The sequence below is a fragment of the Octopus sinensis genome, linkage group LG3, assembly GCF_006345805.1.
Source record: "Octopus sinensis linkage group LG3, ASM634580v1, whole genome shotgun sequence".
Lineage (NCBI taxonomy): Eukaryota > Metazoa > Mollusca > Cephalopoda > Octopoda > Octopodidae > Octopus > Octopus sinensis.
The window spans coordinates 70,359,179-70,376,298 of record NC_042999.1 but is presented as its reverse complement, the minus strand read 5'-3'; the positions used below and the strand labels follow the sequence as shown (position 1 = coordinate 70,376,298).

Here is a 17,120-nt window from a genome sequence, read left to right as displayed (position 1 = left end):
TTACTGGCACAGAAATTTGGATAATTTTGTGTGCCATAGAAAGATGAGAATCTTGACATTTAGAGCATTTTACATCCTATTTCTTATCTTTTTCCCTAGATCCCAGCTTTTGATTTGTTGGAATACCACTGAAGCAGTTTAATTTGGCAAAGTCCATCCTTTTCCAAAGGAGGCATTTTTTAACTTATGCTCAGCATTTGTGCATAATTACACCATTTGTTAAAGTTTTCCAATGAACCAATTCACTGATTCAAGCTTACAAGACACTAGTTATATTGTACTTCTGCTACCTACAGAGGTGTATTTTGCATTCCCATGGAACCTATTTAGAATTTGGTGGACTGAGCCATTGACAGTAGGTGTCTCTATGCCAGAAACACACAGCAGTATTAATGATGGGTCAAAGGTGGCTTTCTGGCAGAACCTAGCATGCCAGGCAAAATGATTAGCAACATTTCGTCCATCTTCATATTCTGAGTTCAAATTTTATCGACCCCAGTTAGGGTCAATAAAATTAGCACCAGTTGAGCACTGGGGTTGATGTAATCGGTGTACCCCCTACCCCGAAATTGTTAGCCTTGTACCAAAATTTGAAACCAATATTAATGATGGGACATCAGTCATCCTTTCAGCACCCAATTCACTCATCCAACTGTGGAAGTGAACATATACAATCTTTTCTTTTATAAAAATTCATGAAACACCTACACACCACATAAACTGTTATATTCTTCTTTTTGCACCCAACACAGCTGAGATAACTTGCTAGAAATAGCAACCAAATCTTCCAACCTATTCATCATTATTTTTACATCTGTTTTTCTTCCATGCTTGCTTAGATTGGACAGATCTTTTTCCATACACCATCCCATTATTTGTTTTACATTCCAACTAAAATTTGTGAAATAAGATAGGTTTGTAAGAGGAATTAGTTCTAGTGTTTCAAGCCAGTTCTTTTTGAAGAAAAACATTTTCTTCAAAGAAGGCCTCTTCCTAGAATATCAGAACTCACCTTTCCTTATATTACACAAATTTATCATATTTTAATGTTTTGTTAAAACAGACAATTGGAGCCGGGCACAGCCCCTTGTCAAACTGTTTAACCCATGCAGGATGGAAAACAAATGTTAAATGATGATGAGATACCATTATTTGGTTAGACCCCACCATTCACATTCATTTTGTCATTCATCAATAAAATAAAATCAGTACATGGGGTCAGTATAACCACACATATCCTACTAAGCAGTACCCCATCATGGCTAGAGTCAGTAAACTGGAGGTAGTGAATAAATGAACCCAATGTCTAAATCTCCAGACTCCTATCCCTCAGTAAAGCAGTGTCATACTTCTTTCACATCCTCCATCTAAATCTAAACATGTCATCCTCTTTTAACATCTGCTTTAAATGCATGGGTTGGATGGTTTGACATGGAGCTGGCTAGCATGAGCTGTCCAGTCTCCAACTGTCTGCTGAGGCATGGTTTCTACAGCTGGATACCCTTCCTAATGCCAACCACTCAACAGAGTGTGCTGGGTGCTTTCTGTGTGCCACCTGCATGGGTGCATTTATGTAGCACTAGCATGGATGCTTTTTAAGTAGCACCAGCATCTGAAAGGGTGAGCCTGTATCTGTGGGAGATAGCGATTTTACTTAGCTTGATGTGTCTTATCAAGTACAGCTAATCCACCACATCTCCCAGCCCCTTGTCATTTCCTTAATGTCACCCGAGTAATCTTAACTTCTTTTTTTCCCTCCCAATAGGGCCCTGTCCTACCTGGGAGCCACTCAATTGAACGATATTTAATTGAAGACCAGTTGCACAGTATTATTTCTACCAACCATAACGAAAGAAAAGATTGGTATGTATTGCTTTAGTTCCTGTCCAACTCTTGAAATAACAGCTATGTTTGTTATCTGATATTCACAATAGGAATAGATTGGTGTACATGTGACTGTTAAATCTGTGACTGTTTGTCCCCCACCACTGCTTGAAAACTGGTATTGCTGTATTACGTTCCTGTAACTTAGCAGTTCAGCAAATGAGGGTGATGGGATAAGTACCAGGCTTATAAAAAATAAGTACTGGGGTCGATTCATGTGACTAAAATTCATCGAGGTGATGCCCAGCATGGCCACAGTCTTATGACTTGAACAAGTAAAAGATAATAGAGAAACTGAAGTTAGCAGAGTTGGATGGTATGATGAGGGTTACAACACAATGCCAGCAGGAAAACGTAAACTTTTAACCATGTGGTCAGCATCTTTATTTATCCTCATTTGTCATATATCTGTACCATAAATTAAGAAGTTTACTTTCCAGCCATATAGTTCTGGGTTTAATCCCAGTGCTTAGCACCTTGGGTTGACCAAAGTCTTGTGGATGTAATTTGGTAGATAAAACCTATAGGAAACCCTTTTGGTGGACTGTACTCAGTACTAGCTGTTAAACTGGCAACAGAGATTAAGTCTAACACCACCATCTGGCCTTTGGGTGCCTTTAGCATTTAAACTGGTCGTATCTAGCCAATATATTCTACTTGTTTTATGGCCAGATCATGCATCTCATACCTACCCTACAATGCCATTCTAAAAATTAGCATTCTGATTACTCTGTCAGATGTAATGCTTATTTATTCACATTATTTTGATGATGTCATCATGGATGCTCCTTTCAAACCATCCAACCCATGCCAGCATGGAAGGAGGATGTTAAATGATGATGATGACATCATCAAGATTTTGAAGTTTCAAGATAATTCATGATTAATTCAAAATAATGCAATAAATAAGGGTTACCCCTGACAGGGCAGTCTCAATGCTAAAGGGTTAAACAGGTCTACTGAGTTGCGAGTATTCAGAGTAAGTATTTATGATTTCTTCTTCCCTTTTCCATTACCAGTCTTAGATACCTTGAAAAAAGTCATAGGTGCTGCACTGCCTCACCTGACAAAGACAAAAAGGGGGGTCTAAGGCCTCTCCTTTGTGAAATATTTCTCTTTATTTTTAAACTGTCTGATGTATTTGCAGTGCCACATTGCTTCTTGGTCTTCATAATAAGAATAAAATACCTCTGAATTATATGATAGTTGAGGTGAGTTTTTCAAATAATTTTACCTTGTTTCAAAATTTTCTCTTTCACACACATACATTTAAAATATATATTTACTATGGAGATGTACTTGCATAGCATGTGACCTGATCTGAGATTGTGTACTGGAACGAAAATAATTGCAGCGTGGAAGGTGTTTGTAAGCTATTTAAGAAACACACAAAAACCGTTAGATTCACTTCAACATTTGAATTTATTTAAATATATTTACTAATTTTTCCTTTTATTAATTCATATATTTTCCACCTTGCTTTATGAAAATTGACCACATGTATAAAAAATAGTGTGTGTGTGTGTGTGTGGCTTGAGAAGATTATACATCCTTGTTTCTCTTCCTTTAATTGATTTATGCACAGTAGTTTTGAATCTGATGTACAAATTTAAATTTAAAAAAATTTTTTTGCAGGTTATGTTTGCTCAACTCATGAATCTACCACGGGCACCATTTTTGGAATTGTTCTATGGCTCAACTTTGATTGAGCTCTGTAAGCTGCAACCTAGCTCCATGCCACAAGTCGTATCCTTATTGAAAACTCCTCCACACCCAATCATCTTCCTTCTGTTCACTTTGTTACTGTCTGTTTCTTTGAAGTGATGAAAAAATTTAAACCTTAATTTACACTACTAACTTTATAGTGTAGTTAAGTGCAATTTACAATGTTAAAGATCTTATCTATATTTATATCAAGCTCAGCAGGAACTTATGGTAGATGAATATTTGAAAGTTGTTACACAACTGACCTACTGAACTAGCTTGATATTTTTTAATCAAGGAAGCTAGAGAGTTTCTAAAACTAGTAAATTATCAGATTCATTATGTTACAGTATTAAGTGCTCTCAATTCACCCCCCCCCCCTTTTTTTTTAAGGTAAAGGTTCCCAATCTTTTCACAATCAAAGAAATTTTGTTTTAAATTTTCCCACAAACCCTATGCTTTTTGAAAGTTCTACCTACTCAACAGATCTTTTAACTCAGGGATGCTGAGTACTACTTTTATGGATCCCCAGAGGTTTGTGGTCCCCTGGTTGTGAATTACTGCTATAGGGGTCAGTTAATTTAGTTCTTCTTGTCAAACTTAAGAGAGATCTTCCTCTATACAGTTGTTCAAGGTAATAAAAAAAGAAGCTGCTGTCTTAAAAAGGAGCTACACATTGTGTAGTGTTGTTCTAAATATAGAAAGACTGGGGTGGGGACATGGTTGCAACAAGTGCACTTTAGATCATATTATATATGCATCTTTCTTTTTGTCTTTGTCCTCATGCCTGTATATTGCGCTAGTTTTGAATAATACTTTCGGAAATCTATCATTGTTTAATGTCCACTTTCCATGCTGGCATGGGTTGGACAGTTTGAGGACTGGCAAGCCAGGAAGCTGCACTAGGGTTCAATCTGATCTGGCAAGGTTTCTAAAGTTGGATGCCCTTCCTAATGCCAACCACTCCAAGAGTGTAGTGGGTGCTTGCTTTTTACGTGCCCCTGGCACAAGGGCCAGTCAGGCTGCATTGGCATCAATCATGATTGAATGGTGCTTTTTATGTGCCAATGGCACGGGAATCAGTCAGGTGGCTCTGGTATTGACCACACTCAAATGGTGCTTTTTACATGCTCAAGTGGTGCTTCTTATGTGCCACCGGCATGGGTGCCAGTCAGCAGCACTGGCATCAGCCACCACTTGGCTCAACAGGCCTTCTCAAGCAAAGCATATTGCCTGATTGAAAGGTACTTTTAAATGGGCTGGTTATATAACACTGGCATTGGCCATATCTATGATCTCACTTGGCTTGTCATTGCCTCTGTGACATTACACATCCAGCGGAGCATACTAGCTTCATTTCTTTCAAGCCTACGCATATCCTCTGCAGTCACAGCACGTTTCACTACTGTGTAGCATGACTGTTCGCACACATACTATCTTCCTAGTTAGCCTTCCTTTGATATTGCTGCACCTCTTATGTGTCCATAGCTTACACTGAGTGCATCTTACGGAGTTTCTACCTACACCTTTTCTACAGATCAAGCAGGGCCATCTACCTGAAGGGATTTGTCTACCTTCCTACTTACTAAGACTTTGGCTTTTGCTAGATTGACTTTAAGGTTCTTTGATTCTAGACGTTACTTCCACACCTGAAACTTCTAGTTCTGATAGTGACTCAGCTGTAAGACCAAGATCATCAACATAGAGGAGCTCCCAGGGACATCTTGTCTTGAATTCCTCTTTTATTGCCTGGAGGACTATGATGAATAAGAGGGGGCTGAGGACTGATCCTTGGCGGTCCCCTACCTGGAATTCTTCGCTATACTTGTTGCCAACCCTCACCTTACTGACAGTGTTCCTGTACATGGCTTGTACAGCTCTCACCAACCACCCATCTATCCCTAGTTTCTGCATTGACCAACAGATAAGGGATCAGGATATATATATATATATATATATATCGTAGATCTAAACAACAAGATTTTGATGCATTCTTGAAAGACATTATTGTCTTGCAATCAAATAAAGCTGAGAGTCCCAAGCAACCTCTGTGATAAGTAATGTTGTCTTAGTAGGAATCAAAGTAACCACAACCATCCTATTTTTGCACTTGATTGTTCTAGCTAATCTTGTGTTACTTCTTTGTCTATCAACATGGGGAATAATGCTAAATCTTCCTTCATGGTCGTGTAACTGATACTATTCAGAACAATCAAACACTTGCAAACTTCAGTTCTGGATAACAGTTTTTAGTATGAAAATTGAAAAATGCCATCCGTATTGGACTGTACAGTTCTGTGCTTTACACCAGGGGATCCCAACCAATCCAGACTGTGAACCAGTAACCGGCCACACAAAAAAGAAAAAAATTTAGAATTTTATGGAGGCCCAATGGTTAGGGCAGCGGATTTGCAGTCGTAGGATCGCGGTTTTGATTCCCAGACCAGGCGTTGTGAGTGTTTCTTGAGCGAAAACACCTAAAAACAAAAACAAAAAACAGCTCCATAAGGCTCCAGCAGGGGGTGGTGGCGATCCCTGCTGTACTCTTTCACCACAACTTTCTCTCACTCTTTCTTCGGTTGGCCTGCTCGCTCAGCCAGCGGAGTGGCATCATTTGAAGGCTAAAACAATGCGAAGTGCATTGTGACCAACGATGTGTAGCAACATCTGATAGCCTGGTCGGTCACGGTATCATTTCTATTTTATTGTCACAGTCTACAGGGTGTTTTTGCATTATATAATAATCATGGTGGTGAGCTTGTAGAAGTGCTCAGCAGTATTTCATGTCTTTACATTTTGAGTTCAAATTCTGACATGGTCAACTTAGCCTTTCATATTTTTGAGACTGATAAAATGAATACCATTTGAGCATTGACTTCCCCCACTCCTCAAAATTGTTGGCCTTATGTCAAAGTAAGAAAGGATTATATAAGTTATAATTAATTAATATATCATGCACTTTTTTTTTTTTTTTGTTATGCATGTGATCCCTTGGTCCATATAAAAATTGACTTGCACAAAACCAATCTGTACTGCAAAAAAAAGTTGGGAGCACAGTTTTATGCTACCTACATATGTTTGCTTTTTGTACTTTAGGTAATCAAAATTTGCATACCCTACATATACAGCCAGTTTAATTTGTGGCCTCTTTTTGGTCTCTGGGTACTCTGATATCACCACCTTTCATAGCCATTGTAATTAAAAGGTGACAGGTAAAGGATCAAATGTTTTTTAAGAGCAGTCAAGTGTTCTTAGGAGTTGTACTCTATTGGCTAATATCAGTTTCAAATTTTGGCTCAAAACTAATGAGTGTGGTGGAGGAGGTAAGTCAGTTACATTGACACACACACCCCCTCCCCAGTGTTCAACTGATACATCCGAAAGGATGAATGGTAAAGTTGACCTCAGTGGAATTTGAACTCAGAATGTAAAGACAGTCAAAATGCCACTAAGTATTTTGCCCGGCGTGCTAACGATTCTGCCAGCTCACTGCCATATTCTCTTGACTAATATCACAAATTGTAGCTCATTAAAACCATCTTTGTTATTGTCTTCATCTTCATGCTCTTATATCTTGCTTTATATATCTTGATACAATACTATCTGAAATATATGTTGTCATTGTTTGCCTTAACTCTTGTACAGTTGGCTCAAGCAACAGAGATGGTTTTTGACAGAATAGAGTCTATGAAAACCTCCTCTATTGTAAGGTAATACATGTTTTGACATATCTGGAAATAAGTTGCAGTTGAAGATTTAATTTGCAGGGATGTATAGGGACAAGCATGGCTGTGTGGTTGAAAACGTTTACTTCACAGCCATGTAGTTTAAGGTTGAGTCCCATTGAATTGCACTTTGGGCAAGTATCTGCAGTTATGGCCCTGCCCAGGCCAACCAGTGTTTTGATGGTGAATTTGGTAGACAGAAACTGTACAAAGCCTGTTGTATAGATATGTTTGTGTGAATTCTTTTATTCTTTTCAGTCATTTGACTGTGGCCATGTGGAAGCACTGCCTTAAAGGGTTTTAGTTGAAGAAATCAACCCGGGGATTTATTCTTTGTAAGCCAAGTACTTATTCTATTGGGGTCTTTTGCCAAACCACTAAGTTATGGGTACTTAAGCACACCAGCATTGGTTATCAAGCAATGGTGGGGAGACAAACACACACACATAAATATATACACTCTGCTGGGTAGTTGGTGTTAGGAAGGGCATCCAGCCATAAAAACGCTGCCAAAACAGACAAAGAAGCCTGGTGCAGGCTCCTACGTAGCTGGCTGAAGTCAAACCATCCAACCCATGCCATCATGGAAGATGGATGTTAAACAGTGACAATGATGATATATATGACAGGCTTCTTTTAGTTTCAGTCTATCAAATCCACTCACAAGGCTTTAGTCAGCCTGAAGTTGTAGTAGAAGACACCTGCCCAAGGGAGAGCCTGGAACCATGTGGTTAGGAAACAAGCTTCTTACCACACAACCATGCCTGTGTTTCTCCAAAATATCGCTAAGCTATGGACAATAATGTCATTCTATGTCGACAAGTCATCCAGTAGTTCTGCACTTTTAAAGACAAGTAGAATGAAAATTTCCTTACTTGATAAACAGAAAAGGGTTAGTGACTGAATGAACATCCAGCTACAAAAACAATGCTTCAATAATATGGATTTGTCTAACTTTGGGTGGTGCCTTTAGCCATTCTAAAACAAGCATTTGAACCAGGCCTCCAGTTTGAGGATACCTTCATTCTCACCTGTCTCAGAGGTCCTGTAAAGGTTCATGGATTCTGCTTTGTGGTCTTGGGTTCAATCCAATGCATGGCACCTTAGGCAAGTGTATTCCTCTATAGCTCTTGACCACCCAAAGCATTGTGATTGGATTTGTTAGATGGAAACTGAAAGAAGCCTGTTGTGTGTTTGTGTTTGTTCCTCGCCACTGCTTGGGAACCTGTGTCAGTTCGTTTACATCCCTGTAACTTAGCAATTTAGCAAAAGAGAGACCAATAAGATTAGTAGTCTTAAAAATAAGTGTTGAGGTCGATATGTCCAACTAAAACCCTTGAAAGCAAAGCCCCTGCATAGCCACAGTCAATTGTCTGAAACAAGTAAAAGCAATAAAAGTGAAAAGAAGTAAAAGAAACAAGCAATAATTGAAGTTGGTCTCATAAAGTCCTCCTTTGTTGGTTTTAAGTACTTCTAACTAGATCAGAGAAGAGGGGCTGGTATATCAAGCAGGGTCAGCTATCCTGGGTAGATGTTACTATCATAGGCAGAGCTACCATACAGATATAGCTACACTGGGATTACATACCATATAGACGTGGCATTTGATTTACATTACTGAATTTTGGGTTAATATAAAACTCTTATGTTGAAACTTGGTCTTCATTATAAAGAATATTTGGAATTTTCATGAGGGACATTTCACTGCTGATTTAGACAGATTGAGTTTCTATGGAGTTGTTTCTGTCACTTGATTAGAGAAAATATTGATGGTTGTTTTTGAAAATATATATCTGTTGTGTGTATGTGTGTATATATATATATGTTGTATGTACATATGTGTATGTGTGTTGTATGTACATATATGTGTGTATGTATGTACAAGGAGGTGCTGAAAAGTTCTTGGCTTTAAGAGTATCACAAAAGGCCTGGTTGGAGGTCCAACTTTCCATGTTCTTTTACAGGGCTTAGAAAAACTGAAGGACCACTGCAATAAGTGTGTGAATCTGAGAGGGTAATATGTTAAATAAAGTCATAATTAATTGATCCTCCTGTATTTTCTTTTATCCAAAGTCAGGAAATTTTCAACACCAGCTTATATATATATATATATATATACATATATATATATATATAATATATTTATATATAACTAGTTGATCTACTCTTAAGAGCCCTGTAGTTTCATTTTGGGCTCCCTTTTCACAGTAAGGCTAAACAGTGTTTAGTAAGCAAAGTTGTAGCTCTCTTTACGCACATGCATATATAAAATAACATGCAGAAAACAGGTATGGTGTTCAATGCTTTATGAAACATATGCATGTTTCATTAAAATGCTGTAATAATTACATAATAGTTGTAGAAACATTATGCAATCTTGCATCTTATTTCATTTGTGTTCCACAGTATCTTTAAATATATATTTGTGTGTGTGTCTCTGTAAAAATGTATGTTGTCTAGTGGTGCAACGCAGTTGATGTAAAATTTAAGCTACTAGTCTTGTTGATCAATAATTCACCACTTTAAACCCATAAGCTAGTCTGCCAGTCTGATTTTTGCCTTCTCTTTAACCTTATCCATTGAAAATTCTTTGTAGGGTTTCAAAATGGTTTGCCTATCATTTGAGTAATTTCCAGTTCTGTTGGAGCTGGGATGACTGGGTCTCCTGTGCATCACAAGATATTGATATGCCCAAACCTAAATTCATCCAAGAGACTTTATTGAGATGTCTTCGGTGAGTATCAATAACTCTCTTAATTCTGAGCCAAAATAGTTTCTTGATCAAACCTTTAACCCTTTTAGTTTTAAAATCAGCCCAAATATTTTGCCAGTTTTATGTTGAGACTGGCCGTGTTCAGCCTCACACCTACCTTACAATGTCATTCTAAAAATAAACAAGCACATCATTGAAATCTCAGAGCTATGAGATAATGCCTAGGTAATTCAAAACAGTGCAAATAAAGAAGCATTACATTAAACAGAATAATCTGAATGCTAAAGCATCAATGAGGTTGAGTATTAAAAGAAAAATGAAAAGAAAAACTTCTTTACGTCTCTTCTTCCTCTTCTTTGTTGTGGAGCATAAGGTGCCAACAAAAGGTCTCCGTCTATCTTGATCTTTGACAATGAATAGTAATTATCCCCAGGTGTAGCTGCCTTGATGGAAACTGAAGGAAGCCCATCGCCAGAAGTCTTGAGATGATGACAAGTGACTGAGACTTTTGGCAAGTTGCTGTGCTTGAGAAGACATGTCAAGCTAAGTGGAATCGTAGTCATGGTGACGTGTAAAAGGCACCTGTGCTGGTGTCATTTAGGAGGCATCCGATATATTTTGTGAAGTGGTTGGCGTTAGGAAGGACATCCAGCCTTAGAAACCAAGTCAAACCAGTGGTGCAGCTCTCCAGTTTACCAGTTCCAGTCAAATTGTCTAACCCGTGTCAGCATTGAAAGTGGATGCTAAATGATGATATATATACATGCACACATACATATGTGTGTCTGTGTGCATGTATTACAGCCTCTTTGCTTTGATTTCACATCATAGATATAAACAAGGGTTGGTGACAAGAATGACATCCAGCTGTAGAAAATCCACCACAACATTTTCCATCCCACATGCGGGCATGGAAATGTAGGCATTAAAACAACGGAGATGATGATGACTGCACACACACAAACATTCTAAACCACACGCAACCGATTGACAAAAATCACAATACAGCATACTACAGCGCCTGCCTGTCGGTCACATTGTTCTCCATGTTTGTCCCACCCATGCCAGCATGGAAAGTGGACGTTAAATGATGATAATGATGCTACTGCAACCAGCTTCTTCTCTTCTTAACTAATGACCCACATGCTACCTGTACTTCATTCTATTGGGTCATCCCATAAATAATGCAGTTTTTGTAATTACATGAACTAAAAGTCGGAAAGGGACGGGTTAAACTAACTGCATCAACTTGCTATAAAAGCAGGTAGTTATTTTACCTTGTCCTTATTCTTAGTGCAAGTTTTGGAGAGTGCAGTTCGATTTTAACCATTATTTTTTCAAAGCTATAATGGAAGTGACAAAAGAGCATATTTGGCATATTTTGCTTTAGGAGTTCAATAAAGGCAATGGAAAGTGCAAGGAATATTAATACTGTATATGGAGATTGGACAATAAGCGTAAGCCAGTGTTAACAGTGATTCCAGAAATTCCAAGCGAGAAACTACAGCCTAGGAGACGAGCCTCATCCTGGAAGACCTGGAGAGCTCGACAAGGATGTCCTGGAAACCCTGGTGGAACAAAATCCCATTGTAACTGTTGAAGAACTAGGAGAGAAGCTTGGATTTGGTCATTCAACCATTCATCGACACCTTTGTGTCATCAGAAAACGACCATCCAACCATCTTTAGTTTCAAGACTAAAGGTGTTCTTCCATCAGGATAATGCTCAGCCACATACAGTGAGGATGACATTCCAAAGGAAATGATGCCCCACCTACCATATTCACCAGTCATTGCCCCGTCATTTATTCCGCAGTCTTCAAAATCATTTGGACAGAAAAAATATGAATTCTGTAGACGTGGTCAGAACAGTACTGGAAGAGTATTTTTTGACACAGACAGAACATTATAGATAATGAAGGAGAGTATATTTTAGATTTAAAAAGAAATTTGTTTATCTTAATTTAAAAAATGAAAGAAGTGTAAAAAGACTGCATTATAAATAATGGACTCATTTCTTCTCAGTTCATCATTCCTATTGTATATAACCATCCGGAGGCTGAATGGAATGTTTTCTCAATCACTCTCCACCATTACTGCTATCCTGTGACAAATATTAAAAGCCTTTTTTGCTGGTTCTTGTGGTCATGATGCAGTACTATTTAATTGTTTTTCTTTTTTATAATAGCCATCCATGTGTTATATCTATTTACGACCAAAACTCTGTGATTGCTTGCTTGCATGTCTGTAATTTAATACAACCAAACAGGTGCATAATGGCAAAATACTCTGAAAGTAAGGTACCCTTGAAATGTGAATACAATCGGAATAAAATAAGTTTCATGTAAATTGGACCATGAATTCCTGAGATACGCCGATTTTGGGGGAACCTTCATAAATAGCCAAAACAGTGCATAGTAGGAAAATACTCTGAAAGTAACATAACGCTGAAATGAGAATACAAATGGAATAAAATGAGTTCGGCGTAAATTGGACATGGGTTCCTGAGATACATGGTTTTGTTTGGTACCTTCATAATGTCTGGTGGAACAGAGGGAAAGAGACAGAAGCAGGAGAGATCATGAATCGGATGCTCGGAGTGATGAGCGTCTGGTGGAACAGAGGGGAAGTGACAGAAGCAGGAGAGATCATGAATTGGATGCTAGGAGAGCTGAACGTCTTTGGCAACAAACCAGAATAGAGCAAGGACAGTCCAACAACGTGATCCCTCCATTTCGCCAGATGCTCAGCTCTCCGAGCATCCGATTCCTGATCTCAATGTTTTATAACCTGAACCATCAGTGATCCAGTGGGTCACAGGTAGTGTAGTTCAATGTAAATATGTTGTAAAAAGTAAATTTACTGAGATATTTGTCTGGGGATATTTCTTATGGATGTGCTGTGTATAGAAACATAATATATATCAGAAACAGATGAAAGTCATCCTAGCAGCAGCTGGTGAGAATGCCAGGTGCACATTTCTGCCTTGTTGGACATTGTCAGCAGCATGTATTCACATCCGACCCCCTGTCAAGACAAAATCTGTCATAACTGATGTTTCTAACAGCTGCTCAACTGAATAAAAACCCATTACATGCAACAGAAGCAGTATTAGATTAGAACCGCTTTCTGTGTATCATACTTAATGTAAATACATCATAATAAGCAAAATTTACTGCAGTATTCTCTTTCTCTCTCTCAACTGGTGTAATCATGCATGTATCTCCTCTATAGTAAGACACCCGTTTCTGTCCCCCTATCATACGTTAAGCTCTCATCACTTGGCACAAAGCCACCTCCCTCAATACTGCTCTCAGTTGAAGAGTCTTTATCTTGCAAGTTACTTGGTAACCTTGCTGGTGCTGGGACCACATAAGAATCACTCAATATACACTGTGAAATGGTTGGCTTTAGGAAGAGTATTTAGCTGCAGGAACCATGCTGAAGCAGACAATAGAGCTTTGCGTCCTCTGGTTTGTCAGCTCCTGTCAGAGAGTCCAACCATGCCAGCATAGAAAATGGATGTTAAATGATAATGGCTCATTAAGAGATAATATCTTTTATTTATTTTTTATTTTGTCTTCAGTTTGTCTTATCATCAGAGGATCCAGGATTTTATGCCCAGCGAATTTACAGCACTAATTCCAATGAAGCCTTCTGTTAATTATAAATATGAACGAGAAGGGTCTGGTAAGTTAATTTACATTTTATATTATTATTTAGTAGTTTATAGAACTTGTAGAGCATAAAGCTAGATGCTTTATTACATCCCTTTACATTATAAATTAAAGTCCTTGCTAGGGTCCATTTTCTTATCTTTCCAACACTTCTAAAATAGGCACCAGGCCAAATTTAATTGATTAAATGACAAAAAATTTTATGGCTTTGTGCCAGGTTAGAAATCCTTGTCGCAAGTAATGTAATTTGAATGGCATCAATAGGCTATCTTTTTATCATTGCTAGTAGGTTTATATAACCTTGATAGAATAATGATGTATATATCTATTCTTTATGGGTTTTGGTAAGTTTGAATATGAATATACTGATCACTGTTGTATTTCATCTTCAGAGAACAACAACTACTGTCACACATTGTGTGCTCTCAACATATTCAATTCATTGAGGTAAGGGGACTTTGAGAGACAGCAATGTTTCGACCTAGTTGTGTCTCTTCAGTCAAAGTTACCCTTGGATCAATGAATCTGAACAAGACTTGTGGCTTTTGTTTATAAAAATCGGCTAACAAATTATTTGCTGATGTCCACCAAACCAATTATCAGTGGTCACATTCAAAGAGAACAACAAAAGTCAAAACAATGACATTTATTTGTAACAATCATGAGATAGTGAATTTGATTTCCAGACCTTTTGAAGAAATAATGTGTCTGTTGTGTTCTTGAGCAAGATGCTTTATTTCACACTGCTCCAGTCCACTCAGCTGTAGAAATGAGTTGCAATGTCACTGGTGCCAAGCTGTATCGGCCTTTGCCTTTCCCGTGAATAATATTGGTGGCATGGAAAGGGGAGGCTGGTATGCATGGGCGGCTACTGGTCTTCCATAAATAACCTTGCCTGGATTTGTGCCTTGGAGGAGAACTTTTCTAGGTGCTCCAGTAAATTCAAACGTGAATGTGCAAATTGTTGTTGTATTTTGCCTACAGAGAACAACTCCTTTCAGACAATTTCTCTTCACAACACATTCAATTCTGTTTTTAAAAAATATTTTCCCAAATCTTGCAAATATCATTATTTCTTCAAAATGTTTTCTTTTCAAGGATCTTTACCTGGTACAGTTGTTGCTCATCAACTAAAAGAGGCCCTTAAGAACAAGTGCACAACAGACGAAGCTCTTGAAATTCTCAAAGATCTTCCCAATCCATTACAGGATGAAGAAAGTAAGGTTATATTTACCACACTTTTCAGCAGTTTTCTAAGATTGCTGGTGTTTTCATTGTTTTGTTTGTTTGTTTTTCATTTGTACAATATACTAAGTTGTTTATTGCAATTTATATGAAGTATAAAAATAATGGATTGTTACCCAATCAACCAGGATGTGTTGTATCTGTAGTTTAGTGAATAAGTAGCATGTTGTTGTCTGGAGAACAGATGTTTTGCCTTCATCAGGAGGAAATGATGCTGGTATTGGACAAACAAGACTTATGTAAGATACTGATAAACAAAACTGGTAAAAATCATACAAAGGAGACTCTAACATACACACACACACATGCATACATGTACATAAATACATACAGGGGTTGGACAAAATTATGGAAACACCTAGCATCATAATTCTGAAATATCTATAAACTGTCAAAAGCTTGACATTTTTATGTTTTTTTAAAATTTATTATCAGATCTATCAGACTTTCAAAGAGGTCAAATTGTTGGTGCTCGTATAGTAGGCGCTAGCATAATGAAAACCAGTACTTCTGAAATGTTTGGTGTATCAAGAAGTACTGTCTTGAAAGTAATGACAGCCTTTGAGAAAGAGGGAAAAACCTCCTTGTCAAAACAAAACCCCGGAAGAAAACCCAAACTTTCAGATAGGGACCATTGGACTCTTACACGAATTGTTAGAAAGGATCACAAAAGTACAACCCCCAAAATTACTACAGAGCTTAATGACCACCTCGAGAACTCAGTTTCCACAAAAATTGTTCGCCTCCTGTACAAAGCCGGATTTCACAAGAGGGCTGCAATCAGAAAACCACTACTTACAAAAACAAACGTTACAAAGCATTTAGTGTGGAGTAAAAACCTACAGAATTGGTCCCTAGAGCAGTGGAAGATTGTTATTTTCTTGGACAAGTCATCCTTTACTTTATTTCGACCAACAGTCGAGTATACATGTGGAGACAGTCAACAGAAGCATTTGACCCAGACTGTATTCTTCCAACTGTTAAATATGGAGGAGGATCTGTGATAATCTGGTGGGTGCTATATCTTGGAAATCCACTGGCCCAATAGTTTCCCTTCATGGCAGAATTAATAGTCAAGACTATTTAAGCATTTTATCTGATCAAATTCATCCTGTGGTTGTGGAACTGTTTCAGGAGGGAAACGCAATCTTTCAGTTGTTACTGAATGGCATGAGGAACATTCTAGTGAAGTTGAACATCTTTTCTGGCCACTACAGTCTACAGATCTCACTATTATTGAACGTTTATGGTGAATTTTAGAAAAACAAGTAAGGTGTCAATATCCTCCATCATCATCGCTACAAGAACTGGAGATTGTTTTAGCAGAAGAATGGACAAAAATTCCTTTGAAAACAATTCAAACTTTGTACGAGTCCATACCTCATAGAATTCAAGCTGTGATTAGTGCCAAAGGTGGTCCTACCCAATATTAAAATAAATTTGTTTGAAATTTTAAGGTGTTTCCATTATTTTATTCAACCCTCACAAACGTGCACACATGGTCTTCTTTCAGTTTCTATCTACTGAATCCACTTGCAAGGCTTTGATTGACTAGAGCTATAGTAGAGGACACTTGCTTAGTGTGCAATGCACTAGGACTAAACCCAATACCATGTGGTTGGGAAGCAAACGTCTTGACCACACAGCCATGTCTCTGCCTGTACGTAAAATCTTACTTTGATGCATTGACTTAGCACATCATCGTCGTCATGGGTTGGACAGTTTGACCAGAGCTGGTAAGCAGGAGAGCTACACCAGGTTCCAATCTGATTTGGCTTGGTTCTTGTGGCTACATTCCCTTCCTAATACCAACCACTTTACAGAGTGTGCTGGGGGCTTTTTATGTGGCAGTAATTCCTACCCCTTCCTCTATGGCAATATGCATCATTGGTGTGATGCATATTGCCATCTATTCCCTGACCCCTATGCAAAAATATAGACGAAATAGTATATTTATAGCAAGCATCATAATTTATCATGCTTTTATTATACATATAATGTGTGTGTGTCCTCTTGTTATGTACTATGTACATGATCTCTCAGCAAAATGGTGGTATGTAATTTTAAAATATTTTTTAAAACTTTGTATATTATGTAATAACAAACAAGTGTGTTTATCCCAGCTACGTAAATTTTTTTACTCCAAGGTGTAAATTTACCAATGGTTGTCTTT

General features: G+C 37.9%; 1 protein-coding gene across 1 annotated transcript in view; it reads left to right on the top strand.

The window, feature by feature from the left end:
• Nucleotides 1-17,120, top strand: part of LOC115209224 (nuclear cap-binding protein subunit 1) — a 47,232-nt gene that overhangs the window by 17,232 nt on the left and 12,880 nt on the right. Inside the window, exons 11-17 of the mRNA XM_029777494.2 lie at nucleotides 1,766-1,863; nucleotides 3,032-3,095; nucleotides 3,520-3,630; nucleotides 7,234-7,298; nucleotides 9,910-10,047; nucleotides 13,612-13,715; nucleotides 14,801-14,920. Of these exons, the coding sequence (XP_029633354.1) occupies nucleotides 1,766-1,863; nucleotides 3,032-3,095; nucleotides 3,520-3,630; nucleotides 7,234-7,298; nucleotides 9,910-10,047; nucleotides 13,612-13,715; nucleotides 14,801-14,920 (700 nt within the window). The remainder of the gene's footprint in view (nucleotides 1-1,765; nucleotides 1,864-3,031; nucleotides 3,096-3,519; nucleotides 3,631-7,233; nucleotides 7,299-9,909; nucleotides 10,048-13,611; nucleotides 13,716-14,800; nucleotides 14,921-17,120) is intronic.